General features: G+C 45.7%; 1 protein-coding gene across 36 annotated transcripts in view; it reads right to left on the minus strand.

Annotated features, from left to right (window-relative positions):
- Positions 1–23,107, minus strand: part of MPDZ (multiple PDZ domain crumbs cell polarity complex component) — a 186,390-nt gene that overhangs the window by 13,163 nt on the left and 150,120 nt on the right. For 27 of the 36 annotated variants that reach the window (XM_053294944.1, XM_053294929.1, XM_053294920.1 and 24 more), the window contains 8 exons: positions 20,413–20,496; positions 19,611–19,804; positions 18,498–18,645; positions 16,550–16,636; positions 15,491–15,587; positions 14,479–14,522; positions 13,089–13,211; positions 4,346–4,450 (listed from right to left, as the gene is read on the minus strand). In XM_053294944.1, the coding sequence (XP_053150919.1) occupies positions 4,346–4,450; positions 13,089–13,211; positions 14,479–14,522; positions 15,491–15,587; positions 16,550–16,636; positions 18,498–18,645; positions 19,611–19,804; positions 20,413–20,496 (882 nt within the window). The remainder of the gene's footprint in view (positions 1–4,345; positions 4,451–13,088; positions 13,212–14,478; positions 14,523–15,490; positions 15,588–16,549; positions 16,637–18,497; positions 18,646–19,610; positions 19,805–20,412; positions 20,497–23,107) is intronic. The other 9 variants (XM_053294949.1, XM_053294946.1, XM_053294947.1 and 6 more) reach the window with 3 other exon arrangements.

Here is a 23,107-nt window from a genome sequence, read left to right on the forward strand (position 1 = left end):
TGATGGCCGTTTTTGCCTTGTCACAGCCCATAGCAAGTAGGAGGAGCAGGGAGAAGCCCAGTAGTGCCACTCTATTCTGGACTGCCTGCTTCCAGGAGGACTGGAAATTGTCCTGTAGGGTCAGGGGGCAGGCCCCGAGGGCAGAAAGCTAGTTTGAGCCAGTGGTTGACAACGGTCATCCACATCCTGGCCTCAATTTTTATCATACCAGATTCCAGGCATAGAGTAGCATTGGAGACACAGCAAGGCACTTGTAGGGCCGCTCTTAGGAATGTAACTGGATAAGTTCTCGTGAGGCAAGATTGGAGGGGGGTCCCGGGTGGGCACCATAGAGTAGTTGAGCCAGCGGTTTGGCCTCAAAGAGTTTAAGTGCTGCTGGTACGTAGTGGCCACCTCTAGTCCGTAAGAACTTCAGAATGGCAGTGGAGCTCCTCTGTGTAGTGAGGGTGATGTGATCACAATGGGCCTTTCTTGTACCAGAGGCATGAAAGATCACCCCCAGGTATGTGAAGGAAGCAATCTGCTCAATTCTGTGGCCATCAATATTCCAATGGCGGATCTTGGGTCTTCTGGCAAAGGCCATGACCTGAATTTTTTCATAATTAATTTCAAGTTGTTCACTCTTGCAGAACTACTCTAGTATATGTGTCCCTACAACTGTGTCTGATTTGGTTCATACTGGTCAAGGCATTGCAAAGTTGATGGGCGGGGTGGGGGACGATGCACACACAGACACATGGAATGCCGGGTGATTACATAAGCCTAATGGAAAGTAGGCTAAAAATACTTCCTATATTTTGTCTTGTTTGAAGTCCAACAGAGATGCTTCTGTGAGAATGTTCAATCTTTTGAAGCAGGAGATAGACTGAAGTCCCTGTGGTAGCATCAACTAAATCCTTTAAATTTCTGTGTGTGCCAAAGGTAATTCAGCCAAATTCACCCAGAATACTATATAGGGGCGATTCTCACAATGGCCAAGAGTGGACGCGTGGGGGAGGTTTCAAAGAGTTTACCTTCTCTACAGATGATCAAAGGATTGGTGGTGGGAACATGCTCCACGCTCCCACACAAGCAGTCTGGCTCTGTGAAGCACGGAGCAGGGCAGAGGGATCCAGGGCTGGAACTTCTTGTTCTGGCTCCTGGAGATCCCACAGTGTACCACGCAAATGCATGGTGCATTGTGGAGAGCCCCCCCCCCCCCCCCAGTGACCAGCAGGCGCCAGTCAGTGCTTCAGCGGCGGCTGAAAGCAGCTGTAGCTGCCACACAATCAGGTAAATGGGGTTAAGGGAGCGCTCATTCCCTTAACCTCGTTTCAGAGGCAGGCTCCCTAGGCGGATTTGCTACCGAGGCACCCTCAGAAGCCACTCAGTTCCCACCAGTTCTCCAATCCAAACTCAGAAAACCTCAGAAACAACAGAACCCTGAACCCCATGGATTAGAAACCCATGGGGGTGGTTGGCACCCTATGTGCACTACACCACCACTCGCTCTGGACCACCCCAGCACCCCCTAAGTGCACTTATGGGGCTGATGAAAGCTCCATTATAACTTATTATGAGGAAAAACCTTAAAGACGCGTGAACTTCAACAATTCGCCAAAAATCAGCCCTCTGCCCAAATCCTTTGAAAAAATTCAGGTAGCTTCCTTGCCCCAACCCGGCACTACCACCAACCCCACCCTGCTCTAGGACATCCCTTTCCCCCCGACGTGAAGCGATACACCCTTCACGGGGAAAACCTTAAAGATGCGTAAACTTCAGAAATTCACCAAAAATCAGCCCTCTGCCCAATCACTCTGCAATTGGGGTGGTAGCCTCCACCCATTAGGCACTACCACCCCACCCCACCCTTTTGGCACAGATCCCATGTTATGCCCCTATCTGCCCCAAAGACACTAAAACTTCAGAAATTCACCAAAAATCAGCCCTTTGCCCAATCACTCTGCAATTGGGTTGGTAACCTCCACCCATTAGGCACTACCACCCCACCCCACTATTTTGCCCCTGGCATCCGAAAGTCGAGCAGATGTCACATCCAACCTTTTTGCATTGAAGTCAATGGGATGCAAAAAGGTGGGAAATTCAAATAGACGTCATAGCTCAAAACGGGGGGGGGGGGGAGAAGGCAAAAAAACAATGTTCGGGCCCGAAATTCGGGTGATTAGGCTCGTGCCTGAAATTTCTCGGATCTTTACATGGGTGATTCGGTTTGGCCCCGAATCACCCGAAATTCCCTGTTTCGGGCACAGATCGTTCTGTGCCTGAAACATTTTGCACATCCCTACAAATAACCACCAGGGTTCGACTTCCAGCTCTAAAAACAGTTGCCAAAAAACAGCTTGCTCAGGCATTAAAAGATGTCAATGCTGCACTTGTAGAAATAACAACCAAGAATTTGCAAGAAACAAACCAACTAATGTACAGTGCAGCAACAATAACAACACAAGAGCTCGGATATAAGATCAGTGGACCTGTCAAAAAAGAAAGTAGTACATCACCTAAATGGAAGATTAGATTAGAAAATAAAATCTCCAGGCTTAGATCAGATGCTAGTAAATTGAAAGATATGAAAGACAAGAAGCTGAAGAATGAAAACGCCAAACAGTATCTGATCCAAAAATACCACCTAGAATCAAGGAAAATTAAAGAAGTCCTGGAAAGAATGAAGCAGCAAATAATAGCAGTGTCAAAGAAGATTAGCAGATACGAAGCCAGAATTACACAACACAGGCAGAATCTCCAATTCCAGTCGAATCAGAGATGTTTCTACCAAAGCATAGAAGGAAAAACTGCACGAAACATAGAAACACCAAATAAAGCAGAAACGGTGCAATTCTGGGGGAAATTAGGGGACAATCCAATAGATTATAATAAAAAAGCAGGCTGGGTGAAAGAGGTCAAAAAATGTAACCAACAAATGCAAGATCTAATAATAACACCAGAATTAATAAGTGAAAGAGCAAAGAAAACTAAAAATTGGACTGCACCAGGCGACGATGAACTGCATGGCTTTTGGCTTAAATACCTAGCAAGCCTTCATAAACAACTATCAAAACAGTTCAATCACATTTTGCAAGGAGGTGATATTGAACAATGGCTAACAACTGGGAAAACTCATCTCATAATGAAAGACCCAGCAAAAGGTGAAGTTCAAGGTAATTATAGACCGAGAAGAAAAAGAAATAGAAAAAATCACAAAATACAAAGATCTACAAATCAAAATTGAAAGGCTGTGGCAGAAAAAGACCAAAATAATCCCAGTGGTAACTGGCACCCTAGGTGCAATTCCAAAACAACTTGAAGAGCACCTCAACACCTTAGGGGCCACAGAAATCACCATCAGCAAATTACAAAAAGCAACTTTACTGGGAACAGCCTATATTTTGCGACGATATCTATAATAACCAACAGTATTGATGATAAAATTCAGCCATCCCAGGTCCTTGGGAAGGACTCGATGTCTGGATAACACAAACCAGTCAATAACACCTGTCTGACTGTGTAAACAAGAAATAATAATACTATCAGACTGCGCCTAGTAACACCAAAATGGAATATGGATGCACAGAAGCTCATCAATCAAATCGTGTGCACCTAGACATAATGTACTGCATGTAGTATAAAACCTAGCTGGCAGTATGATGAAACAAATAAGTCTAAGGTCGGCACAGAACTGACAAGCTCATGTTTGTACCCATGGTTTGGGGAACATCTGGTTATAAAAAGGCCTAGCAGTGGCGGTGACACCATGAATGCCTGCGGTGATTTAAGACACAAGTGCTAATTACGGGATGCAGGAGTGACAAAATAACATGATCTAAATTGTAATCCTGGGCAGCCATATGCATGGTTGGAAAGGAAGCATTAGCACTGTGAAAGGTATTTTTTGGGGGAGAAATTATTGTAGCTGATCACACAGCTTAATGGGCAAATGGAATTTTGCACAGCAGATTGGTAAGTGCTTTTCCATTTAGAATAGGCTTACCTGTATAGTCAGGTAACTGCAAATCATCTCTAATTGTACTTATGCTTCTCTCCATGTACATGGTTGCCTATACAGCCCAAAGCTACTTCGAGACATGTTGATTGCAAACCTTTTGTTGTTTAGTTGAAAAAAGTACAATAAAGCATTGTGGCTGCTAACCATTCACCACCATGTATAAACCATGACATGAACAAAATGCTTAAAATTACAGCCACTGAAAGCTATATTCTCCCCAGTCCTAAAGTAGGCTATAATTGCACACTTTTTCCAGCCTTGAAAGAGAAGCTTGAATCTATGTTCTGAATACACTGCAGGCACAAGTGGGTGGTTTTTGCTTTGTTTTAAAAAATATTTTTGTACCTGTATTTCAATAGTGCCTGAAGCGTTTTTTAGCAAACTGACAGCTTGGGAATGAGTCATGCCTTCAGTGGATGTTCCGCAAATGCTAACAATCCTATCACCAACCTGGTGTAAAAAATGGAGGAGAGAAACAGAGAAATCAGACATCAATAAATACCAAGAGGGCACTTCAAAGACACTAGCCAAGGAGAACGTGAAGCAACTCTTCTCCTCATTACAGTGTTGCTTGGTCACCATCTCTTTCACTGCAAATAATCAAATCTTCATTTACACCAGCTAAAAAATCACATTCTGCAAATATCACACTCTGCAGACAACTTTCAGATATCCCCAACAAGATACTGAGGTCATTTATACAGTCAAAAACTGTGTTCTATCCGGGTTTGGGAGCTGTGTGTGCTCCCAGTTTTCCGTTGATAGGTGGGGAAAGGAACATTGGTAATCACTGTGAAGATTTCTTCTTGCTGGTGTAGAAGAGGTCACCCAACAATGGATTACGTCCCACCACATGCTCCAGGAGGCAGGAAGTAAGCTTAATTGAAGACCCTATATCCCAACGCCTGTGGGTGGATCCTCTCAGTTACTTAAACAGCTCTAAATACAGAGAAAATATTAACATTAAAAAAACCACTAGAACAAGGTGAAGATCTCGGGGTCTCACGGCAGATGCCCAGAGAAAAAGACCGAGATATAGGCAACACAGGTCAGAAAAGAGGCAAAGAAGGAGACCAGAAGCCCACTCCCTAGGCAACAGATCCAGCTGACCTATCAGCCTGGGCGTGCCTTGGGTGACCTCTTCTACACCAGCAAGAAGAAACCTTCATGATGAGTACCAATGTTCCTTTCTCAGCTGGTGTAGAAGGTCACCCAACATGGGACATACCACAGAACACAACCATGGGCAGGAACCAAGCACAGGCTGGATCTATTGCCCAGGAAGGACCCATTGCAGAACCCTCTGGCTGAAAGCCGCCCTGCTGAAGCATGCTCATGCAGCTTGTAGTGCTTAGAGAATGTAAACGGAGACTTCCAAGTGGCTGCCTTACAGATATCCTTCAAAGAAGCCAGAGTTGACAGCGCTGCCGAGGTGGCCGCTGACCTTGTGGAGTGAGCAGTGACATGTCCTGGCACCGGAAGATGCTGTGATCATTATGCCGCAGTGATGCAGGCCCAAACCCAACCTGCTATCACTGCTCAAGTCGCCTTCATTCTCATTTTGGATGACCGAAAGGAGATGAACAGTGCATCAGTCTTACAAAAACTCTCTGTCCTGTCCAAGTAAATCCTAAGTGCCCTACGCACATCCAGCCTGTGCCACTCCTTTTCCACAGGTCTGAGTGGGTCAGGGCAAAAGGAAGGCAAGTAAATGTCAGCTGACCGATGAAACTGAGAGTTGACCTTAGGCACGAAATGAAGGATCTGGCATGAGTCTCACCGAATCCTTGGAGAAGATTCACAGGTTATCTCTCATGCAGAGGGCCTGCAACTTGGACACCCTCCTGGCCGATGCTATAGTCACCAGAAAAACCACCTTCCAGGTGAGAAGCTTGAGTGATACAGAGTGTAGTGGCTCTTACGGTGGAAACTGCAATCCCTGAAGAACAATATGCTGGTCCCAAGACGGAAACCGATGACACACCAGCGATGAGAACTGAGTGGCCCCCCTCCGGAATTTTTGCAACAGTGGGTGTTTAGCTTGGAAAGACCGGTGCTGCGGAAACAAGATCTGCACCAGGCAGGCTGCCTGACGTTTAAGTGTGTTAGCCTTCAATCCCATCGAAAGGCCTTCTTGCAGAAAATCTAGCAGATGGTGTAACTTGCACAGGCCTGGCTGCAGAGCACGCCTTGCTGCCCAGCGTAAGAAACAACAGGTTATTCGCCTGTATTTTGGTTCTTCTAGTAGTCATCTGTACTTCTACACAAATGGGCTATGCGCCTGCACAGGGACCTCGTCGCAACCCAACAAGCTCAATTCTCCTGCTTTGGGCAGGAAACTTGCCCCCAGCCGCTATATGCGGCTGTGCCTCATCCCTCAGTCACAGAGTCCAGCTTCAGTAAACCCTATGGAGGACAGGAGGGCGTGTAGAAGTACTGATGACTACTACAAGAACCAAGTTACAGGTGAGTAACCTGTTGTTCTTCAATGTGGTCTCTGTCTTCTACACAAATGGGCGCATAACAAGCTAGTACCCAAGGAGGAGGGAAGAAAAGAACCAAATATAATCTGCTAGAAATTTTTATTTCAGAAACAAGTACATCAACTGAAAATGGATTGCAGGACACTCCTGCCAAATACAGCATCATTTTGTGACCTGGTATCAATTAATGAATGGGGTGAAGCCCAGTAGCAGCCTGACATATAGCGTCCAACAGGACCACTCGATCAAAGGCCACAGAGGCCACCACGAACCTAACAGAGTGTGCCTGAACCATAGCAGGCAACTGCTTATGGGCCAATTGATAATGAAGTTCAATAGTGGAAACTATCCATCTAGACATGGACTGGGCTGAAACTTGTAGACCTTTACGCAGTCCATCATATAGAACAGACAAGGAAGGAGATTTCCTCCATTCAGCAGACCTCTGAACGTAAAAGAATAACGCCCTTCGAACATCCAAACGGTATAACTGACTTTCCACATCAATGAAGGATTTGGAAAAAACACGGGCAAAGTGAGTGGGGACGAACGGTGAAACATGGACACCACTTTGGGCAGGAACTGGACATCTGGCCTGAGTACAACCTTGTCCTTATGGAACTGAAGATACAGTTGGTCAACCCTCATGGCCCTCAACTCACTGACTCTCCTAGTGGAGGTCATAGCCACCAAAAAGGCGACCTTCCAGATCAGAAGACGAGGATCAATTGAAGCCAAGGGCTCAAATGGTGGCCGCAGCAGGCCAGCCAATACCACTGAGAGGTCCCAGGTTGGTGACATGACAGTCTGGGAACATATGAGTCAAACCTTTCAGAAAACCTTTTACCAACAGATCTTTAAACCATGAAGCCCGGTCAGCGGGGGAATGTGCCACTGGCAGCCAAATGCACCTTAAGGGATAAAAGCTTTAAACCAGATTCCTTAAGAGACAACAGATAATTACATTTATCCTGAATGGATGGATTAAACGCATCAAAGTTATGCAGTACAGAGAAGGAACAGAAACAGGTCCACTTGTGATAACAGGATTTCCGTGTGGACTGCTTTCTGGCAGCAACCAGAACTTCCCTAAGTCTCAATGGGGAGTTGTCAGGACCTTCTATGCTGTCAGATGGAGAGACCGAACATCTTGGTGAAGCAACCATTCCTTCTACTGCAACAGCAGGTCCAACAGGGCAGGCAGGTGTACCGCCAAGAAAACCAAGGCCTCCTGAGCCACCAGGGGTCTATCAGGATTGCCCTGTCCCAATCCACCCTCAGTTTCTGCAGGACCCTCGGAATGAGGGGAAATGGGAGAAACACATACAGAAGGGGACCCGTCCAGGATAGGACGAAGGCATCACCCAGAGAACCCTCACCCTCCCCTCCCCTGCAGCAATAGAGGGCACATTGCACATTGTCCCGGGAAGCAAATAGGTCCAGTGATGGGACTCCCCATTTTACAAATATGTCCCTGAGAATACCTTGGTGTAAAGCCCACTTGTGGGAGACCACCGTCAATCTGCTCAGAGTGTCCGCTTGGATATTCAGCACACCCTGTATATGAACTGCTGAGGCGATACCGCATGTACCACACACCAATGCCAAAGATCCAGAGCCAGAATCAGAAGGCTCCTTGAGGATGTGCCGCCCTGACAATTTTCAGTTGACATAGGCTTTTGCCGTTGTATTGTCTGTTTGTATAATTTCTGAATGACCCCCAATCAAGAGCAGGAAGCCTTTGAGAGCATTGAAAATGGCCAACAGCTCCAGATAATTGATGTGTCGAGTCCTCTCTTTGGAGGACCAATGTCCACTCAGGCGAAGCCCTTCCAGGTGTGCCCCCCAACGGAGCTCCAATACATCTGTTGTGACCACCCATCGGGCTCGAGGCGCCTGAAATGGAGTACTGACACTCAAGTGCCGAAACTCCATCCACCACTCCGCCATCGCCCATACCCATCAAGGGGGCGTGTGTTCTAGATGGCCTGGATCCCGAAGGGGATCAAACATGTCTAAAAACCACCTCTGAATGGTGTGCATTCGAAGACATGCTTAAGGCAGCACGTACGTACTTACTGCCATGTGACCCAGCAGGCGCTGTATGGAGCGCAGTCTTTGGGCCACCAGCTAGGAAAGCAGCCGCCAGTCTCTGGAGAGTAACTACGTGGCCCATCGGAAAGAAGACTTTTCCCAAGGTCGTGTTGAATATCAGTCCAATGAACTGAATTTGATGGGTGGGTTCCAACTGAGATTTTTTGAAGTTTATTTGGAAACCCAGCTACTGCAGGGTATCTATCGTGATCTCGAGGGCGTCCAGGACCTCATGCCTTGTGCTCGCCAAAATGAGCCAATTGTCTAGATACAGCAGCACCTGTAAACCTTGCTCCTGCAGAAACGCCACCACCGGGGCCAAACATTTCATAAAGACCCTTGGTGCGGTTGTGAGGCCGAACGGCAAGGCCTTGAATTGATAGGGTCCCCCCGATCTGAAACTGCAGGAAGCATCGATGCTGAGGGCGTATTGAAACATGATAGAATGTATCTTTTAAATCCAGGGAAACCATCCACATGTTCTCTTCCAGGATGGTCATAATGGTTGGTACCGACAACATTCAGAACCCTTTGTAGACCAAATGTTTGTTCAGGGCCCTGAGGTCTAATATAGGGCACTGACCACCGTCTCACTTTGGCACAAGAAAGTACCGGGAATAGAACCCAGGGCTGTTGGGGTTGGCAACTGGCTTGATCACATCCTTTTCCAGGAGAGCAGCGACCTCTTGTTTCAATTCTGGGGTGCAAGGGGGTCACCACCGGCTGTGTCCCACAAATCTCCAGAGCATAGCCCAAATGTATAATTGTGAGAACCTACTGGTCCATAGTCACTTTGTCCCAGCTTGCCAAGGATGGGGCCAGGCGAGTACTGAAGCGCCCCAAAGTCATTGCTTCTTTTGGGAGATATTCGGGCGCTGTTTCTGAAAGGCCGGCTTACAGGGCTGGCCACCCAACTTGTATCTGGGTGGGATTTGTTGCCATGAATGGACCGTTCCAAAGGCGATTGTTGCTGGGAAGAGGCCCTCTGTGTCTGGTGAGGAGACCACCTGGCAGTTTTCTGTGGTTTGGTAGTCGGTGAAGCATATGACATAGAATGTGATGTGCTCCTCAACTTCTGAACTTTCTGGAGCGTGTCATCAGTCTGTTCTGAAAAGAGACAGGAGCCCTCAAAGGGCAGGTCCTCAACCCTAGCACGGGCCTCATACTTAAGTCCAGACAAGCTCAGTCAAGTGTGTCATCTGAGCGCCAGAGATGTGGCCATCACCTTGGCTGCACATTCCACTGAATGTCGAGCCAAATAAAGTTCCTGTTTTGACAGCTGAATCGCCTCGCAGAAAAGCACTTTTGCCGGATCCCTCTTATCCTGTGGGAGGAGATCCAGGAAAGGACCTAACTTCTCCCACAAAAAGTGGTTATATCGGGCACTATAAGCTTGATAATTGGCCACCCTTATGTGGAGGGCCGAGGCTGAATACAGCCTCTCCTGAAAGAATCCAATTTTCTGCCTTCCTTGTCACTCTGTGCAGACTGGCTGTGACCCCTGGTCCTTTGCAAGGAAGCCTCCACGACAATCAAATTCAGGGTGGGATGATTTTTCAAATAGGCTGTATCATCCTGCAGTTGTACCTTGTGGTAGTTCTCTAAACGACTGTTAGGCTGAGAAAGCTTTGTTGGCTTTTTCCAGTGAGCTCACATGACCTTCAGCAATGCCAAATTCAGGGGCAGAGCAGCTGGTACCTTGGCCTCTTAGTCGATAAGGCTATTTAAAAAGGGTCCAGTTCTCCCTTTTGCTGGTACTGAGGCTCACTCCCAAGGCCGACAAAATCCTCAACAAAGGAGTGGAGAACACCTTAGTGGACCATCTCAGCAAGTCTTCATTTTATCTACAGCAACACGAATGGGAGATCAACCGTCAAACCTCCAACCTTTGTTCTGGGCCTGGGGTACATCAGAGATCGACCTGTTCTCAATGTTCATGAACAAAAAGTACTGCTCGAGAGCTGGCACTGGCCGCTGCTCCAGAGGGGATGCTTTCCAGTTCAACTGGGGTCAAAGGTAGGGATGTGCATGAACCTGTTCAACGTTCTATTCTTAGATGGCCAAGCAGGTTCGTAACCCCCACGTTTGAACCAGTTCGAATGCAGAGGTGGGAGTGGCTTTAAAGATGGGTGAGGGTGCACTTACCACTAACTGCGCTTCCCCCTCCAGTGCTCTGAGCATAAATAGTTTGGCGGGGTGGCAGCACACCTCCTTGCCACCCCATTGTTTCAGTGACTGGAAGTGCCATGTGCATGCATCATGGTCAGGTGCATGCACATCGTGTGTGTGTGCATGCTACATGTGTGCACCTGCAATGCATGCACGGCACTTCTGGTAACTGAAACAACAAGGTGGCGAGGAGGTATGCTGCCACCCCGCCGGACTGTTTAGGCACAGAGTGCCAAAGGGGGAGTGCAGTGGGGGGGAGCTGGTGCCAGGCGTGCCCCCCCTCTAAAAGCCAGGTTTCTCCCTTCGGGTATCGGTTGAGAAAAAAGGTGAGAGATGGGAATCAAAGGATATCGAAGTAAAAGGAGAAGGCAGGAGAAGGAGAAGTTGGAAAGCAGACCAGAGCAGGGAGAGGAAAAAACAGAGACGAAACTAGGGAAAGCAAAACTAGCTAAGAGAAAAGGGAATGAGCTGAAGCACGTGTGACCCTCTGGAGCAGAGGCAGGAAGTAAACTGGGAGGATTTGCCCACGGAGGTTGGGATATAGGATCTTCAATTAAGCTTACTTCCTGCCTCCTGGAGCACGTGGAGGGAAGTAATCCCACGTTGGGTGACCTCCTACACCAGCTGAGAACCCTGGGTAGCTATTCCTCCTACCTTGCTTCCACACAATCCCTTCTACCCGTTTTCTTCTTACCTTGCTTCCACACAATCAAAAATTGAGAGCACACACTAGGGATGTGAACGGAACTGGTTCCATGCACTCCCGGGAGGGCGGTGTGTGTGTGTTTACTTTAAGGGGCAGGAAGGGTGCCTCCAACCTGCCCATCCCTGCCCCGCTGCTTTCCCCCGGCTAGTGCTCTTCCAAAAAGTGTGGGCGCCGGGCTGCAACCTTCCTCCTTGCAGCTGGGTTCAGCATTACCATGCAAATGGCCGGTGTATATGCTTTATTTCATTTCATTTCATTTCTGCCAACAGGGGGAAAGTGGCAGGGCAGGGATGGGCAGGCAGAAGGCAGCCTCCCTGCCCCTTAAAGTAACCCCCTCCCCCAGCCTCCGAACTGGCTCGAACGCCGATATTTCGAACCAGTTCAGCACTCAAGAAAAGGAGCGCCAAACCGTTTCTGTGCACATCCTTAGCATACACAGCTCCCAAACCTGGGTAGAACACAGTTTTCGCTTGTGTGAATGACGACAGTTTGTGAGGTCTCAAGCAAGGCAAGAGGGTGTGATGGTGGTTGACGGTGTCTCTCTTTGCACCAGGAGTAAAAGAAACAATAAAGAGCTGGTGAACGTTTCAAGCACTCTCTACCTTGGATGCTTAGAGGAATGGCTGATAGGTAGGAACTTGCTTCTGCCTTCAGGATTCTAAACAGGCAGAGAGGCTGTCTTTTAAGGGGCCAGTCACTAAGGGTGGGACACTTGAACTGGCCTTGCAACAGGTGTTTTTATGCATGGGGGAAAACCAAGATCACCCTTCAGCACACATGACTGCAGCACACACAGACAAATAAGAAAGGGGAAGGATGTGGTTTACTCCTGTCAACAGACTGTGCATATGTAAAGTCTTGTTGATTTGTGCAAAGATTTTCAACCTTATTACTTGGCAGAAATCTACTGCGGAGTTGTAGAATGAGACAATATAACAAAATGATGCAACATAAAAAATAATATTAAAATATCAGATATACTTTAAGACAGTGAAAACAGTTTTAAAACCAATTTCATTTATCTAGTAGTGGGAAAAGTCAGCAAGGACAAGTGCATATTTTTAAAATGCCAGAAAGCTAGAGAGCAGCCAGCAGACATTCCTGGAGGAAGAGGTTCTACGGGGAGGGAGCCACCACTGAGAAGGTCCTATCCTGTGTGGCTGCCAGATGGACCTCTGATGGAAGCAGCACATGCAGGATGCCCTCCTTGCCAGTTCTTTTAGGCCAGGTAGATTCATGCAAGAAAAGATGGCCCCTCAGGTACCTTGGCCTAAAGATGTAGTCTGTGCCTGGAAGATGTGGAGTGTGTCCTATATTTAGTATTTGTATTGCAGCAAGGGTTTGGTAGGACCACAACTCCCTTGCTATGGAGTGAATGGAGCAAGCTGTTCTAACCTCTGCTGTCCTTTCTGGAGTTTCCCACACACTGGGCCTCCACCTGTCTCCACCTTGAGCCTAAGAAAGACTGCATATACGTGTATAAATATTGCATGGAAATAAAGATATAATCAGAAGATTCACCTGCACACCGACATTTCCCCCATGATTAATATGCAGATTAAATGAACAAAACCTAAACTATACATGCAAATGACACAGTTAGATGATTTTTATTGTTAACTTTTACTAATCTTACTCTTAATTTCTGAGTTTGAGCTGCGACTCCATTTGGATGCATCATGGCTATAAAGATAGGAACATCTCCAAGAGGACTTCCTACTCCTCCAGCAATGCTAACTCCCAAGGAATCCGATGGGCCCTGTTGCAGCAAGGTTAAACAGGTTAAACAAGAACAAAAATCTTCCTACATCCTATTTTGCAAATATTGAACATGCTCAGGCATTTGGACCAAGCTTGGGGAGATAACCAGACCTTTGGTTATCTCAGCACTGTCTAAGGCAAATCACCAATAGACACTCTGGCCCAGTTAAGATGTAATATACTTAACCATGGTTCAGCATTATCCAAATGAGCAAAGGGGAACTGTGGGCTCGCAAGCAACCCTCCCTCCCATGCAAAAAAGAAGGAAATTGAAAAATTCCACTTTCATTATAAAAACAAACTGTAAGTTCCATGTTATGAGTGAACTCAGAGAGCTGAGGAACTGGGATCACACCATGCAGGGGTGTAGTGAGCCTCTTGTGGCAGTGGCCTTGTGGCAGCACAGGCTCATGGGCACATGCCCCTCCAACTCCAGCTGGCCACCCTCTTTGCTCAGCTGGCGCCCCCACTGCCACCACTGCTGCTGGTTGCCTCCACCTCCTGCCTTCCTGGCCCACCCTACTTCCATCAGTCCATCAGGAGCCCAGGCATGCCCTCCTGCCATTGGCCCATCCTCCTTCCATCGGTCAGGAGCCCGGCTGATGGAAAGAGGATGGTCCTGGGAGTCAGGCAAGCAGCTGAAGGAGGCAGTGGGTGGTGGCAGCAGGGCCGGTGGCGGCAGCAGTGGGAGACCCAGCCAGCCAGCCAGCCAGAGGGGGAGCGAGGCAGTTCCCAGGAGCCCTATGATAGCTCCGCTCATGGTTTGATATTCTGACTTGTTCTAAGCCCAGTCAGCTAATAAATTGCTACGTATCAAATTTGTAAATAACATGGAACTGCAATTTCTTTTAAACGGAAACAAAAGTACAAGAGAGAAAGAGTGGCAGCGGGTGGGGTGCGTGAGCACTCTGGAACAGCACCTAGTGGCAGGCCTAGATCACAAACCCAAAGAAGATGCTTGAACTCACTCCAAATGCCCACATTCAGAGTATTTTATGGTTCTACTATTTAACTGGTCTTAAGGTTTTAACTGTGATTTTTATGGAGTTGTATTTTAACTTTTGTAAACTGTTTAAAACACTTCCCCAGAAGTGTTATCTTTCTTAGACAACTAATGTGAATTTGTACTCTATAAATTCAAAATGTGAGAGAGTGGCATGAACATTTACTTTACTACTAATAAAATAAAATTGAATCAGAATCTCCACCTTATATCTATTGATATCAACAGCTAGAGTTCTTTTTTTGTGTTAGTAAATTCTTACCTTATTTATTTCAACTGTTCTTAAACCCTGTATTTCAGACGCTACTGTTGAAAAAAAGAGAAAAAAATCATGACTGAGGATTTACATTTCAGTTGATTTTTTAATATGCAGGTTATTTATTTTCATACACTAAAATGGTTGAATTGTGTTTAAAGCAGTTTATGAAATCCAATATTCCAATATAAATTGGAATACAATGGATTATTTTCCAAAAACTGATACAATTATATGAGAAAAGTTTAGGAGGATGCTCTTTTATCCTTGTGTTAACTAACCATTATTAGAAGATGTTGGTGCATTTTATGAGGCCACTAAAGAGGAATCTTTGGCAGCCAGCAATGAATCCAAGACCACTGAGCTAGGCTATGTAAAGGTGGCTGCTCTTCAGAGTTGGAAATAGTATTGAAAACTCATTGCCTTAGGCACATACAGACATCTTTAATACACCAAATTGGTCTCTGGTCCAACTAATCTTACAAGTGTTTGTGGTATTTCAAGCTACACTTTGGAAAAGACGAAACTAGCCTTACTTTTTCTTCTTTGAAACCCACTGTCCTTTGAAAAGGGTGTGTTTCCCTTCTCCAGCACTACAGTGAACATCTTTAGAGTTGCTTTATCTATTTAAAGCCACAAACACTTTCCCCCTAAAGCAAATCCTCCCCTTTATTTCAAGATATTTGCACAGATACCAAGATTGATATCAAGTTACCAAGTGCTACTGTGTGAAGATAATGGGGAACTTATTCTTATTGTTTCTCAGAAATAACTGTGGCCAGGGTTCAAACAACCATGGTTTAGATTGTTGCAAATGAGCCACAGTGAACCTATCCCCATTTGTCCTGCACATGTGCATGGAGGAGAGTGAAAGCTTCCACCTTCACTTTGTATTAAACCAGTTTTGTTACACACACAAGACCACAAGAACATGGTCTATTCTCTTAATCTTTAGCATAACAGAATTGTGGGTTCAAATGCAAGCTATTAAATCTGAAATGCAACAGCCAAAGCCTACAGGAATTCTTCTTCAGGGAGCTTTCAAAACTTTCAGGTGGGTTGGATCCAGAGCCTGGGAAACTGAAGGATGACAGGCTGCCACTTCCCTCACTGACCTGAAAGAGTTAAATTAATAAGAATTACTTCAAGTCCCGAAGTCCTGTTTTAGTTCTACATCAATGTTGTTTCGCCTCATCAAAAAAGAATATGTGAGCATTATGGCTTTTGGTGTATTAGGGAGAGAGAGAATAAGAACTCATAAAATTCTCTGGCGGAGAATCCCGTACACTGGTACAAAGTGTTGCTTTTGAAAAGGCACCCCTATAACTCGCTGCTTTCTCGTAAGAAATCAGAGTACCTCTCAGGAGGTACCTGGAGATACTGCAAGAGATGACTGGGCAGCACACCAAACTGCTACTCCTGCACAGCCCTCTTACAAGTGCAGCTCTACAATAGGAGTGCCCGAGAGTGAGAGGGGGCTCAGCAGTAGAAGCTGCACTCAGTACAGTACAAACAGTTATGATGGAGAATGGATTATGAGTATGAGCCCCTGGTGGCGCAGTGGTAAAACTGCCACCCTGTAACCAGAAGGTTACAAGTTCGATCCTGACCAGGGGCTCAAGGTTGACTCAGCCTTCCATCCTTCCGAGGTCGGTAAAATGAGTACCCAGAATGTTGGGAGCAATGTGCTAAATCATTGTAAACCGCTTAGAGAGCTCCGGCTATAGAGCGGTATATAAATGTAAGTGCTATTGCTATTGCTATTATGCCCTCAGTGTTGAATTGTGAAAGCAAAACTAACGTTCAGTATATTGGTAGATGTACTTTACCTCCAGACTTGTATTTATGTGAACAGGACTAGTACTATATGACACTTTTTACAATTTAAACTGTTAAAAGCCAATATGAAAATTGCTACTTTGAAAATTTTTTTCTCTGTTCTTGCTCTGGTTTTATATGTCTCTGACAAGACTGTAGAAAAATCACTGCCACTGCAAAACCAATTCCCCTTTTTGCTTACATAATTGAATAGTGCCTGTGATGGTTCTAAGTTAAGTCAATGCAAGCAGTTACAAACCTGGCTGCTCTGAGACGTTCTCCTTTCTGAATGGAATGGGCCTGCCTTTATTCTTCCAACTTCTAGTCTGACTGTACCTAATGAACACTAGAGAGCAAGCATTATTTGTGAGACACAGATTCCTTACCCCAGGATGATTAAAAAGCATATCTCAGTTAAAGGAAGATCAGGGACTTGTCAGCATCATGTTCTGTATGTGCCAGTGACTATATGATGAACCAGTGCTACAGGCTGAGTAACAAGTTCTAAAACAATAAATGAACATGCAATTTCATTTTGTCCATGCCTCGGGGGCGGGGGTGTTCAAGGACATACAGAGAGCAGATCATCTAGAGGAGACTATCCATAAAAGCCACAGTACCTCAGCTGTATTTTATACTCTGTGACTTACTGGCACACTACTGTCTAGACAATAATCATAACAAAACTACACTTCTAACCCAGGGTCATGTTTTAAATGGGAGGAGCATTCATCTAACTTTAATCTCTAGGAGTGTTTTAGGCTAAAAGTGCTAAGTAAGTAAATTTTTGAATCATTAGATCATTATTAGCCACCTAATGGCACAGCGAGGAAGTAACTTGCCTAGTAAGCAAGAGGTTGCTGGTTCGAATCCCCGCTGGTATGTTTCCCGGACTATGGGAAACACCTATATTGGGCAACAGCGATATAGGAAGACATAAAAAGGCACCATCTGAAAGGCACCATCTCATACAGTGTGGGAGAAGGCAATGGTAAATCCCTCCTGTATTCTACCAAAGAAAACCACATGGCTCTGTGGTTGCCAGGAGTCAGCATCGACTTGATGGCACAACTTTACTTTATATCATTATTAAACTATGTAAATATTTAATTTAATACGGATAATTATTTTTTTAAATGCACAATACTAATCTGACAGGGCACACAGGGAAAAAATCTATTTAATGCAGTGGTAACATACACAACGGTTGAATGCATTTTCATAACTGCTTCACCATCAGGGAATTAGCCTCAGAACCTAATTCAGAAATAAAGCAACACCAGTTTCAACCACCACAGCAGGAGATCCTTCTGCCAGCCTTGCATAATCTGAGTCCAGCACGAAGCGAGACTTGCAGCCCCTACCTTAGCACTCAGCAAGGACTTCCACTATTACTCTTTGAATAGTGTCCCAACATATGTGTCTCAACATAAGTCCTCAACATCTGCCCAGAGAATCGCATGCACCAAGTCTTTTACTATTTGCTCCCAGCTAGAAAAAAGCCATAGCAATGTGATGCTTGCCAACCATTTCAAAATGCAAAGTGTCATACTAATGTTGACTGGTGGTAGTGGGAACAAAGCCTCATCCAAACAGTACCTTGCTTCACTGCTAGTTCTCCAATTTAGTGCTAAACCAAGATAAGTGATGCTATGAATGTCTCTTAATCTGCAGTGTGTAACTTCTGATGTGGTTAATGCAACAATGGAAGTGACAAAATGCATTTCTATAAGAAACATACATTCTGCATCACACAGCCCTTTCATTTCATTTACAATGATGGAAAATACAAATGCTGCCACTTACAAAAACATAACATTAGGAGCCCTCAGACTGAAGGGAAACTCATAGCAGACTTTTAGTGTATTGCAGTGGTTAGAGTGCTGGACTAGGACTGGGGAGACCCAAGTTCAAATCCCCATTCAACCATGATACTTGCTGGGTGACTCTGGGCCAGTCACTTCTCTCTCAGCCTAACAACTTCACAGGGTTGTTGTGAGGAGAAACCTAAATATGCAGTATACCGCTCTGGGCTCCTTGGAGGAAGAGCGGGATATGAAATGTAAATAATAAATAATAATGACCTGACCAAACTAGCTCAAACTAAATCAAGTAAAGCAAGAGCAGAGGGATTTCAACCAAAAGAGTTTGGATCCAAGTCTGAATTAATGAAAGCACTATGGTTTTCTCCATAGGTTGACCATTACTTTTAACAAAGCAGCCACTGCCTCCTGGTTGGCATTTCGAACATCTTCTCCGTTCACCATTAATATCTGGTCTCCTTGCATCAATCTCCCATCCAGATCTGCAATTCCTCCTTTGACAATGTCTGATACAAACACTCCTGTGTCATTTCTGCAAACATAACATTGATGTATACTGAGTACATGAATGTGTTAACTGAATCTTCACTTTAAGAATGAGCATTTTAAAGAGAACTTTTAGCACTATTTTGCTGGATAACATGAGAGTCTCTTTTCTGACTTACAAACTCATAAAACCTCACAGGATAGCTTGTCCTGTATAGACCACATAGCTACGCATAGTGTCCTGATGGAGAGGAAAAGTGGAGATGCTAATCCCATAGCACAATTATTCCATCCTGCGGAAACTAAGGCTGAATTTAGTAGGTGTGTATTCTGCTTGTAAAGGGGCTATGTTCTGGCAGACTTGCATATGTTAACATTTTAAAACTGTTAAAACCTCTTAGGAGGTCACTTACATTAGCCCCAATCCAGGACCAAAAGGAGGATTTTTTTGGTTTTGCATAATAAACTGGGGAGGAGGGTAGTGAAATACAGAAAGGGAAGGGATGTTGATGGGAAGGTTGTGGTATTTAACAGGCTGAATGAAGGTATCTCTTTTCAATGTAATGCAGCAGTGCAGTGAGGGAGCAAGCAACCTTTTATGAGTATTTTTAAAATGAAACCAAATGGCACTGCAAGGTAGCAGCTGGGAAAAAGTGATGTTATTGGTGATGTCATGGGCACAAAATGATAGGTGCCATGTTACACCCGTGCAGCTTACATTCTATAGGGCACTACAAAGCCAAGCAGATAAGCTTCCAGTGGATAAATTAAAATTTTTCCAGTTATTTAATTTAGCATGAATACTTGGTACTTACAAACTTCCCTGCAATAAAAAATACTTGTCGAGGCAAAACTGACTAGAATGTGCTGAGCATATTCTGTGTATTCTCAATGCAAAAACACTTTGTTATAAAATATATGAGAGAGAGAGAAAAGGAAACATTTATAAAGTAATCCAGTAGAACTATACAAAGTTCAGCACCATCTGATGGCTGATTGCTATTTACCTACCTTTTCCCTACAATGCTTAATCCAAGACCTTTGCCTGGCTTCTTTTGTAGCTCTATGCTGAGCACATCATACATGTCTTCCTCCTTATATTGGGCTTCGTCCCTATAAACTGTGAGGCGGACTTTTTGAGGTGTCTGTCTGAGAACATTTATGGCTTCATCGTGTGTTGCATTCCGTAGATCAATTCCATTTACCTGGAATACAACTGTATGTCAGATGTCAAAAAGTAGATCCGTTCATGACTAAAACAGGCACTGAGGTCATTCTCACGAATAGTCTTACCTGGGTAGGGGGGCGCTAGACCAAATAGGTTTGGTCATGAGAACTGCTTCTTTGTTGGATAGCCCAGGTTTTGTACCCAGGCTAAAAGTGAGGTAGGAGGGTGCTCGTGTGCCTTCCTACACTGCTGGCTGGTCATGTGGGGGCACAGGTTGCCAGAAGCTCCTTTCAGGCTGCTGGCAGCCATTACAACCCATAGCGGCCAGGGGAAAGAGCAACCCAGTCTCAGGAATTTCAGCAAAAGGTTCCTGGCGGGTGGGCTTCACTCCTCTGGCTTCTGGAGTGCTGTGCTGCTCGCTGCAGCAGGGATCGTGTGTGGGCAGATGAGCGGCACAGCTGGCCAGGAACCAGTGATTATGTGGGGAAAGGTAGGAATAACCCTGCCTCCCCCCACCACTGCGCTCCCCAGCCCCACCCAAATTGGTCATGTGAATGATCCAAGAATGTTCTTCTTCCAAACTTTCCCTGCCCTCCTCCAATAGAGAAGAATGCAGAATTAAGGATGGATTATACAATATTATACCTCCAAGATCTGATCACCAGCCCAGAGTCTTCCATCTTTGGATGCTGCTCCTTCTTCATACACTTCATGAATAATAATAGCTCCCTGTGGATTCAAAGCAAAAAAACGCAATCACTGGTCACTGAGGTTCTCTCTTATTCCTCCACCACATCTATCCCAAATCTAAGAAACAGAAAGGTTTTTGTGGATATCAGAGGATTATAACGAAAAAAACCCTAGGTTGCTCACCTATAACCTTTGATCTGGAAGTGATCTGTTGCAGTCCTAAGAGTGGGGTCCTGCACCTGTGTGGGACCATGCGGGCAGAATTGACTAGCTCTTCAAAGCTTTAAGCCCCACCCCATGCACGTGGTGCACATGCTCAGTTTGGGTGGGCTAGCATTTTCTTCTCAGTTCCTGGAGGACTGACACTAAGTTTCAGAAATCATATAGAACTAATGTACAGTTCAACAAGCTAATTTCAACTTTCAAACATACAGATTGCATACTGCACTGCAGCGGGGCCGACAGGAGGGTATTATGACAGCAAAGGATCAAAAGTTACAGGTGAGCAATCTGTTTATCTGGATCATGATCCGTTGCACTCATAAGAGTGGGTGACTTACGAGCTGTCAGTCTGGAGGTGGGTATAGTATGCTAAGGTAAGACCATTTCCAGCACACCCCTCCCCAAATTGGCCTGAGCTGCAGAGCAAAGGTCCAATGCATAATGCTTTACAAAGGTATGCTTGGAGGATCAGGTTGCTGCAGTGCAGAAGTCTCTGAGCTTGATGCCTGCCATGTGGGCAGCAGAAGTAGCATACGCTCTGGTAGAGTGGGCCTGTATGGTTTTAGAAGGGTCCACTTTTTGGCACTTGTAAGCCAGAAAAAGCAACTCCATGATCCAGTGGGAGAGTCTCTGTCTTGACATTTGGTGCCCTATCATGTTACCCTTGTAACCTACAAAAAGCCGTTTTGTTTTCCTATAGGACTTGGTCAGTCTCAAATAGAAGAGAAGAGCATGTCTCACATCTAGGGAATGCAACAAGTGCTCGAGAGGCATTGTGGGATTCTGGAAAAAGTAGGTAAGACGATGTAACTGTGAGTAGGTAAGACGATGTAAAAAGTAGGTAAGACGATGAATATGAAAGTTGAGTAATCACTTTAGGCCTGAATTTGGGGTCCAAGTGAAGATGTAAAAAGTAGGTAAGACGATGAATATGAAAGTTGAGTAATCACTTTAGGCCTGAATTTGGGGTCCAAGTGAAGATGTAAAAAGTAGGTAAGACGATGAATATGAAAGTTGAGTAATCACTTTAGGCCTGAATTTGGGGTCCAAGTGAAGCACCACCTTGTCCTCACGAAACTTTGCATAGGGGACAGCAATACATAGAGCAATTAGTTCGCTGACTCAGCAAGCCAACATTATGGCCAACAGAAAAGCTACCTTCAACATTACAAGTTTAGGAGGCGCCATAGCCATGGGCTCAAATGGGGGCTCTGTCAGGGCTGATAGGACGAGAGACAGGCTCCACTGATCAGTGGGCCACCAGATTGGTGGGTTGTTCTAGCCTTTAAGGAATCTCTTATGGTCCAAATGAGAGAAGACCATTTTTTGGTCCCATCCGGGTTGGTGAACAGAAATAGCAGCCAGATGGACTTTGATGGACACATTGGCCAAGTTCTAATGCTTCAGTGATGTGAGGTAGAGCAAGACCTCCCGGGAGGTAGCAGAGTGGGGCAGGAAGCTGTGTTCTTGGGCATAAAGCCTGAACTGCTTCCACTTGCTGTTGTAGGCGACACGAGTAGACTTTTTTCTGTCATTGAGGAGGATATCATTCAGTAGCATATCCTCCATGCAGTCAGGTTTAGAGTCCTTAGGTCGGGATGGTGGAGCCTTCCGCCTTCCTGTACGAGAAGATCCTCACACTGAGGCAGACGCGTGTGGTGAACTTTTGACGGTCTGAGTGCTTTCTGAAACCATGGCTGCCGGGGCCATCATGGAGCAATCAAGATACAGTTTGCAGATTCCTGAAGGATTTTCGCTAGAACTCTATTCAACAAAGGGTAAGGCGAAAAAATGTATACAAACCTTTGACTAGGGATGTGCACAGAACCAGCTCCCTTCAAGCAGCTGGTTGGATGGGGGTGGCTTTAAGGATGGGGGAGAGTGCACTTATCCCAACCCCCACTGTACTTCCCCCTCCGGAGCTCTGTGCATAAACAGTCTGGCAGGGTGGCAGCGTACCTCGCCACGCTGTTTCAGTGACCAGAAGTGTCGTGCGTGTGTCACAGGCGCACACATGTAGCATGCACGCACAACGTTCATGCGTCTGCCCGTGACGCATGCACATGGGCACTTCCTGTCACTGAAACAACAGGGTGGCACAGAGGTGTACTGCCGCCCCGCCAAACTATTTATGCTCAGAGCGCCGGAGGGGTGAGCGCAGTGACGGGGTGGTGGTGGTAAGCGCACCCTCCCCCATTCTTAAAGTCATCCCCGTCCCCCGCATTCAAACCGGTTCAAATGTGTGGATTACGAACCTGTTTGGCATTCTAAGAATATAACGTCAAACAGGTTTGTGCGCATCCCTACTTTTGACCCCAGTTGAATTGGAAAGCATCCCCTCTGGAGCAGCGGCCAATGCCGGCTCTCGAACAGTACTGTGGGTACTTTTTGTTCATGAACATTGAGAACAGGTTGATCTCTGGTGTAC

The sequence above is a fragment of the Hemicordylus capensis genome, chromosome 2 (assembly GCF_027244095.1).
Source record: "Hemicordylus capensis ecotype Gifberg chromosome 2, rHemCap1.1.pri, whole genome shotgun sequence".
Taxonomy (NCBI): Eukaryota; Metazoa; Chordata; class Lepidosauria; order Squamata; family Cordylidae; genus Hemicordylus; species Hemicordylus capensis.